The 8,370-nt window shown below is 38.8% G+C and overlaps 1 protein-coding gene across 1 annotated transcript; it reads right to left on the bottom strand.

The window, feature by feature from the left end:
- Positions 1-4,773: 4,773 nt before the first annotated feature.
- On the bottom strand, positions 4,774-7,098 carry LOC121690313 (mucin-5AC-like; the record flags this gene model as incomplete). The annotated part of the gene is made up of 3 exons (XM_042070798.1): positions 4,774-5,322; positions 5,404-5,493; positions 6,280-7,098. Coding segments are annotated over 3 exons (1,458 nt in total), but the record flags the coding sequence as incomplete, so codon positions are not given.
- Positions 7,099-8,370: the final 1,272 nt, after the last annotated feature.

Genomic DNA, 8,370 nt, shown 5'->3' with positions numbered 1-8,370 from the left:
TGGTTCATTTTCGGTTGAAGTAGGTTGCACAATTGTGGTTGTTGTTGCCTCAATTGTGTTTGTTGTTGGTTCAATTGTTGTTGTTGCATCTGTTGTAGTAATTGGTTTATTTGTGGTTGAAGTAGTTGGCAAAAATGTGGTTTTTGTTGGTTCAATTGTGGTTGTTGTTGCCTCAATTGTGGTTGTTGGTTCATTTGTGGTTGAAGTTGTTGCCTCAATTGTGGTTATTGTTGGTTCAATTGTTGTTGTTGCCTCTGTTATAGTCGTTGGTTCATTTATGGTTAAAGTTGTTGGCTCAGTTGTGGTTGCTGTTACCTCTGTAGTAGTTGTTGGTTCATTTGTTTTGGAAGTTGTTGTCTGAATTGTGGTTGTTGTTGCCTCTGTTGTAGTTGTTGGATCATTTCTGGTTGTAGTAGTTAACACAATTGTGGTTGTTTTTGGTTCAAATGTGGTTGTTGTTGCCTTAATTGTGGTTGTTGTTGTCTCAGTTGTGGTTGTTGATTCAGTTGTAGGTGTTGGTTCATTTGTGGTTGAAGTAGTTGGCCCAATTGTGTTTTTTGTTGGTTCGATTGTTGTTGTTGCCTCAATTGTGGTTGTTGGTTCATTTGTGGTTGAAGTTGTTGTCTCCATTGTGGTTGTTGTTGCCTCAACTGTGGTTGTTGGCTCAATATTTGTTGTTGTTGCCTCTGCTGTAGTCGTTGGTTCATTTGTGGTTGAAGTTGTTGGTTCAGTTGTGGTTGTTGTTGCCTCAATTGTGGTTGTTGGTTCATTTGTGGTGGAAGTTATTGTCTGAATTGTGGTTGTGGCCTCAGTTGTAGTTGTTGGATCATTTGTGGTTGTAGTTGGCTCAGTTGTAGTTGTTGGATCATTTTTGGTTGAAGTAGTTGGCCCAATTGTGGTTGTTTTTGGTTCATTTGTGGTTGTTTGTGCCTCAATTGTGGTTGTTGGTGGTTCAATTGTTGTTGTTCTTGCTTCTGTTGTAGTCATTGGTTCATTTTCGGTTGAAGTAGTTGGCACAATTGTGGTTGTGGTTGCCTCAATTGTGTTTGTTGTTGGTTCAATTGTTGTTGTTGTTGCCTCTGTAGTAGTAATTGGTTTATTTGTGGTTGAAGTAGTTGGGACAAATGTGGTTTTTGTTGGTTCAATTGTGGTTGTTGTTGCCTCAATTGTGGTTGTTGGTTCATTTGTAGTTGAAGTTGTTGCCTCAACTGTGGTTGTTGGCTCAATATTTGTTGTTGTTGCCTCTGTTGTAGTCGTTGATTCATTTGTGGTTGAAGTTGTTGGATCATTTGTGGTTGTTGATGCATCAGTTGTAGTTGTTGGATCATTTGTGGTTGAAGTAGTTGGCACAATTGTGATTGTTGTTGGTTCACTTGTGGTTGTTGTTGCCTCAATTGTGTTTGTTGTTGGTTCAATTCTTGTTGTTGTTGCCTCTGTAGTAGTAATTGGTTTATTTGTGTTTGAAGTAGTTGGCACAAATGTGTTTTTTGTTGGTTCAATTGTGGTTGTTGTTGCCTCTGTTTTAGTCATTGGTTCATTTTCGGTTGAAGTAGTTGGCACAATTGTGGTTGTTGTTGCCTCAATTGTGTTTGTTGTTGGTTCAATTGTTGTTGTTGCCTCTGTTGTAGTAATTGGTTTATTTGTGGTTGAAGTAGTTGGCAAAAATGTGGTTTTTGTTGGTTCAATTGTGGTTGTTGGTTCATTTGTGGTTGAAGTTGTTGCCTCAATTGTGGTTATTGTTGGTTCAATTGTTGTTGTTGTTGCCTCTGTTATAGTCGTTGGTTCATTTATGGTTAAAGTTGTTGGCTCAGTTGTGGTTGCTGTTACCTCAGTAGTAGCTGTTGGTTCATTTGTTTTGGAAGTTGTTGTCTGAATTGTGGTTGTTGTTTCCTCTGTTGTAGTTGTTGGATCATTTCTGGTTGTAGTATTTAACGCAATTGTGGTTGTTTTTGGTTCAAATGTGGTTGTTGTTGCCTTACTTGTGGTTGTTGTTGTCTCAGTTGTGGTAGTTGATTCAGTTGTAGGTGTTGGTTCATTTGTGGTTGAAGTAGTTGCCTCAATTGTGTTTTTTGTTGGTTCAATTGTTGTTGTTGTTGCCTCTGTAGTAGTAATTGGTTTATTTGTGGTTGAAGTAGTTGGGACAAATGTGGTTTTTGTTGGTTCAATTATTGTTGTTGGTTCATTTGTAGTTGAAGTTGTTGCCTCAACTGTGGTTGTTGGCTCAATATTTATTGTTGTTGCCTCTGTTGTAGTCATTGGTTCATTTTTGGTTGAAGTTGTTGGTTCAGTTGTGGTTGTTGGTTCATTTGTGGTTGAAGTTGTTGGTTCAGTTGTGGTTGTTGTTACCTCAGTAGTAGTTGTTGGTTCATTTGTGGTGGAAGTTATTGTCTGAATTGTGGTTGTTCTTTGCTCAGTTATGGTTGTTGTTGCCTCAGTTGTAGTTGTTGGTTTATTTGTGTTTGAAGTTGTTGTCTTCGTTGTAGTCGTTGGTTCATTTATGGTTGAAGTTGTTGGCTCAGTGTTGGTTGTTGTTACCTCAGTTGTAGTTGTTGGTTTATTTGTGGTGAAAGTTGTTGTCTGAATTGTTGTTGTTGTTGTTGCCTCTGTTGTAGTCGTTGGTTCATTTGTTGTTGTTGTTGCCTCAATTGTGGTTGTTGGTTCATTTGTGGTTGAAGTAATTGCCTCCATTGTGGTTGTTGGTGCCTCAATTGTGGTTGTTGCTGGCTCAATTGTGGTTGTTGTTGCTTCAGTTGTCGTTGCTAGTTCATTTGTGGTTGAAGTAGTTGGCCCAATTGTGGTTTTTGTTGGTTCAATTGTGGTTGTTGTTTCATTTGTGGTTGAAGTTGTTGGCTCAATTGTGGTTGTTGTTGGTTCATTTGTGGTTGTTGTTTCCTCAATTGTGGTTGTTGTTGGTTCAATTGTTGCTGTTGTTGCCTCTGTTGTAGTCGTTGGATCATTTGTGGTTGAAGATGTTGGCTCATTTCTGGTTGAAGTTGTTGCCTCCATTGTGGTTGTTGTTGCCTCAATTGTGGTTGTTGTTGGTTTAATTGTTGTTGTTGCCTGTGTTGTAGTCGTTGGTTCATTTGTGGTTGAAGTTGTTGGATCATTTGTGGTTGTTGTTGCATCAGTTGTAGTTGTTTGATCATTTGTGGTTGAAGTAGTTGGCACAATTGTGGTTGTTGTTGGTTCACTTGTGGTTGTTGTTGCCTCAATTGTGTTTGTTGTTGGTTCAATTGTTGTTGCCTCTGTAGTAGTAATTGGTTTATTTGTGGTTGAAGTAGTTGGCACAAATGTGTTTTTGGTTGGTTCAATTGTGGTTGTTGTTGCCTCTGTTGTAGTCATTGGTTCATTTTCGGTTGAAGTAGGTTGCACAATTGTGGTTGTTGTTGCCTCAATTGTGTTTGTTGTTGGTTCAATTGTTGTTGTTGCATCTGTTGTAGTAATCGGTTTATTTGTGGTTGAAGTAGTTGGCAAAAATGTGGTTTTTGTTGGTTCAATTGTGGTTGTTGTTGCCTCAATTGTGGTTGTTGGTTCATTTGTGGTTGAAGTTGTTGCCTCAATTGTGGTTATTGTTGGTTCAATTGTTGTTGTTGCCTCTGTTATAGTCGTTGGTTCATTTATGGTTAAAGTTGTTGGCTCAGTTGTGGTTGCTGTTACCTCTGTAGTAGTTGTTGGTTCATTTGTTTTGGAAGTTGTTGTCTGAATTGTGGTTGTTGTTGCCTCTGTTGTAGTTGTTGGATCATTTCTGGTTGTAGTAGTTAACACAATTGTGGTTGTTTTTGGTTCAAATGTGGTTGTTGTTGCCTTAATTGTGGTTGTTGTTGTCTCAGTTGTGGTTGTTGATTCAGTTGTAGGTGTTGGTTCATTTTTGGTTGAAGTAGTTGGCCCAATTGTGTTTTTTGTTGGTTCGATTGTTGTTGTTGCCTCAATTGTGGTTGTTGGTTCATTTGTGGTTGAAGTTGTTGTCTCCATTGTGGTTGTTGTTGCCTCAACTGTGGTTGTTGGCTCAATATTTGTTGTTGTTGCCTCTGCTGTAGTCGTTGGTTCATTTGTGGTTGAAGTTGTTGGTTCAGTTGTGGTTGTTGTTGCCTCAATTGTGGTTGTTGGTTCATTTGTTGTTGAAGTTGTTGACTCCATTGTGGTTGTTGTTGGTTCATTTGTGGTTGTTGTTGCCTCAACTGTGGTTGTTGGCTCAATATTTGTTGTTGTTGCCTCTGTTGTAGTCATTGGTTCATTTGTGGTGGAAGTTATTGTCTGAATTGTAGTTGTTGGATCATTTGTGGTTGTAGTTGGCTCAGTTGTAGTTGTTGGATCATTTTTGGTTGAAGTAGTTGGCCCAATTGTGGTTGTTTTTGGTTCATTTGTGGTTGTTTGTGCCTCAATTGTGGTTGTTGGTGGTTCAATTGTTGTTGTTCTTGCTTCTGTTGTAGTCATTGGTTCATTTTCGGTTGAAGTAGTTGGCACAATTGTGGTTGTGGTTGCCTCAATTGTGTTTGTTGTTGGTTCAATTGTTGTTGTTGTTGCCTCTGTAGTAGTAATTGGTTTATTTGTGGTTGAAGTAGTTGGGACAAATGTGGTTTTTGTTTGTTCAATTGTGGTTGTTGTTGCCTCAATTGTGGTTGTTGGTTCATTTGTAGTTGAAGTTGTTGCCTCAACTGTGGTTGTTGGCTCAATATTTGTTGTTGTTGCCTCTGTTGTAGTCGTTGATTCATTTGTGGTTGAAGTTGTTGGATCATTTGTGGTTGTTGTTGCATCAGTTGTAGTTGTTGGATCATTTGTGGTTGAAGTAGTTGGCACAATTGTGGTTGTTGTTGGTTCACTTGTGGTTGTTGTTGCCTCAATTGTGTTTGTTGTTGGTTCAATTCTTGTTGTTGTTGCCTCTGTAGTAGTAATTGGTTTATTTGTGTTTGAAGTAGTTGGCACAAATGTGTTTTTTGTTGGTTCAATTGTGGTTGTTGTTGCCTCTGTTGTAGTCGTTGGATCATTTGTGGTTGAAGATGTTGGCTCATTTCTGGTTGAAGTTGTTGCCTCCATTGTGGTTGTTGTTGCCTCAATTGTGGTTGTTGTTGGTTTAATTGTTGTTGTTGCCTGTGTTGTAGTCGTTGGTTCATTTGTGGTTGAAGTTGTTGGATCATTTGTGGTTGTTGTTGCATCAGTTGTAGTTGTTTGATCATTTGTGGTTGAAGTAGTTGGCACAATTGTGGTTGTTGTTGGTTCACTTGTGGTTGTTGTTGCCTCAATTGTGTTTGTTGTTGGTTCAATTGTTGTTGCCTCTGTAGTAGTAATTGGTTTATTTGTGGTTGAAGTAGTTGGCACAAATGTGTTTTTGGTTGGTTCAATTGTGGTTGTTGTTGCCTCAGTTGTAGTCATTGGTTCATTTTCGGTTGAAGTAGGTTGCACAATTGTGGTTGTTGTTGCCTCAATTGTGTTTGTTGTTGGTTCAATTGTTGTTGTTGCATCTGTTGTAGTAATTGGTTTATTTGTGGTTGAAGTAGTTGGCAAAAATGTGGTTTTTGTTGGTTCAATTGTGGTTGTTGTTGCCTCAATTGTGGTTGTTGGTTCATTTGTGGTTGAAGTTGTTGCCTCAATTGTGGTTATTGTTGGTTCAATTGTTGTTGTTGCCTCTGTTATAGTCGTTGGTTCATTTATGGTTAAAGTTGTTGGCTCAGTTGTGGTTGCTGTTACCTCTGTAGTAGTTGTTGGTTCATTTGTTTTGGAAGTTGTTGTCTGAATTGTGGTTGTTGTTGCCTCTGTTGTAGTTGTTGGATCATTTCTGGTTGTAGTAGTTAACACAATTGTGGTTGTTTTTGGTTCAAATGTGGTTGTTGTTGCCTTAATTGTGGTTGTTGTTGTCTCAGTTGTGGTTGTTGATTCAGTTGTAGGTGTTGGTTCATTTGTGGTTGAAGTAGTTGGCCCAATTGTGTTTTTTGTTGGTTCGATTGTTGTTGTTGCCTCAATTGTGGTTGTTGGTTCATTTGTGGTTGAAGTTGTTGTCTCCATTGTGGTTGTTGTTGCCTCAACTGTGGTTGTTGGCTCAATATTTGTTGTTGTTGCCTCTGCTGTAGTCGTTGGTTCATTTGTGGTTGAAGTTGTTGGTTCAGTTGTGGTTGTTGTTGCCTCAATTGTGGTTGTTGGTTCATTTGTTGTTGAAGTTGTTGACTCCATTGTGGTTGTTGTTGGTTCATTTGTGGTTGTTGTTGCCTCAACTGTGGTTGTTGGCTCAATATTTGTTGTTGTTGCCTCTGTTGTAGTCATTGGTTCATTTGTGGTGGAAGTTATTGTCTGAATTGTAGTTGTTGGATCATTTGTGGTTGTAGTTGGCTCAGTTGTAGTTGTTGGATCATTTTTGGTTGAAGTAGTTGGCCCAATTGTGGTTGTTTTTGGTTCATTTGTGGTTGTTTGTGCCTCAATTGTGGTTGTTGGTGGTTCAATTGTTGTTGTTCTTGCTTCTGTTGTAGTCATTGGTTCATTTTCGGTTGAAGTAGTTGGCACAATTGTGGTTGTGGTTGCCTCAATTGTGTTTGTTGTTGGTTCAATTGTTGTTGTTGTTGCCTCTGTAGTAGTAATTGGTTTATTTGTGGTTGAAGTAGTTGGGACAAATGTGGTTTTTGTTTGTTCAATTGTGGTTGTTGTTGCCTCAATTGTGGTTGTTGGTTCATTTGTAGTTGAAGTTGTTGCCTCAACTGTGGTTGTTGGCTCAATATTTGTTGTTGTTGCCTCTGTTGTAGTCGTTGATTCATTTGTGGTTGAAGTTGTTGGATCATTTGTGGTTGTTGTTGCATCAGTTGTAGTTGTTGGATCATTTGTGGTTGAAGTAGTTGGCACAATTGTGGTTGTTGTTGGTTCACTTGTGGTTGTTGTTGCCTCAATTGTGTTTGTTGTTGGTTCAATTCTTGTTGTTGTTGCCTCTGTAGTAGTAATTGGTTTATTTGTGTTTGAAGTAGTTGGCACAAATGTGTTTTTTGTTGGTTCAATTGTGGTTGTTGTTGCCTCTGTTTTAGTCATTGGTTCATTTTCGGTTGAAGTAGTTGGCACAATTGTGGTTGTTGTTGCCTCAATTGTGTTTGTTGTTGGTTCAATTGTTGTTGTTGCCTCTGTTGTAGTAATTGGTTTATTTGTGGTTGAAGTAGTTGGCAAAAATGTGGTTTTTGTTGGTTCAATTGTGGTTGTTGGTTCATTTGTGGTTGAAGTTGTTGCCTCAATTGTGGTTATTGTTGGTTCAATTGTTGTTGTTGTTGCCTCTGTTATAGTCGTTGGTTCATTTATGGTTAAAGTTGTTGGCTCAGTTGTGGTTGCTGTTACCTCAGTAGTAGCTGTTGGTTCATTTGTTTTGGAAGTTGTTGTCTGAATTGTGGTTGTTGTTTCCTCTGTTGTAGTTGTTGGATCATTTCTGGTTGTAGTATTTAACGCAATTGTGGTTGTTTTTGGTTCAAATGTGGTTGTTGTTGCCTTACTTGTGGTTGTTGTTGTCTCAGTTGTGGTAGTTGATTCAGTTGTAGGTGTTGGTTCATTTGTGGTTGAAGTAGTTGCCTCAATTGTGTTTTTTGTTGGTTCAATTGTTGTTGTTGTTGCCTCTGTAGTAGTAATTGGTTTATTTGTGGTTGAAGTAGTTGGGACAAATGTGGTTTTTGTTGGTTCAATTGTGGCTGTTGTTGCCTCAATTGTAGTTGTTGGTTCATTTGTAGTTGAAGTTGTTGCCTCAACTGTGGTTGTTGGCTCAATATTTGTTGTTGTTGCCTCTGTTGTAGTCGTTGGTTCATTTTTGGTTGAAGTTGTTGGTTCAGTTGTGGTTGTTGTTGCCTCAATTGTGGTTGTTGGTTCATTTGTGGTTGAAGTTGTTGTCTCCATTGTGGTTGTTGTTGGTTCATTTGTGGTTGTTGTTGCCTCAACTGTGGTTGTTGGCTCAATATTTGTTGTTGTTGCCTCTGTTGTAGTCGTTGGTTCATTTGTGGTTGAAGTTGTTGGTTCAGTTGTGGTTGTTGTTACCTCAGTAGTAGTCGTTGGTTCATTTGTGGTGGAAGTTATTGTCTGAATTGTGGTTGTTCTTTGCTCAGTTATGTTTGTTGTTGCCTCAGTTGTAGTTGTTGGTTTATTTGTGTTTGAAGTTGTTGTCTTCGTTGTAGTCGCTGGTTCATTTATGGTTGAAGTTGTTGGCTCAGTGTTGGTTGTTGTTATCTCAGTTGTAGTTGTTGGTTTATTTGTGGTGGAAGTTGTTGTCTGAATTGTTGTTGTTGCCTCTGTTGTAGTCGTTGGTTCATTTGTTGTTGTTGTTGCCTCAATTGTGGTTGTTGGTTCATTTGTGGTTGAATTAATTGCCTCCATTGTGGTTGTTGGTGCCTCAATTGTGGTTGTTGCTGGCTCAATTGTGGT

This window comes from Alosa sapidissima, chromosome 18 (assembly GCF_018492685.1).
Source record: "Alosa sapidissima isolate fAloSap1 chromosome 18, fAloSap1.pri, whole genome shotgun sequence".
NCBI lineage: Eukaryota > Metazoa > Chordata > Actinopteri > Clupeiformes > Clupeidae > Alosa > Alosa sapidissima.
The sequence above is the reverse complement of the archived record's forward strand: the minus strand, read 5'-3'. Positions and strand labels throughout refer to the sequence as shown.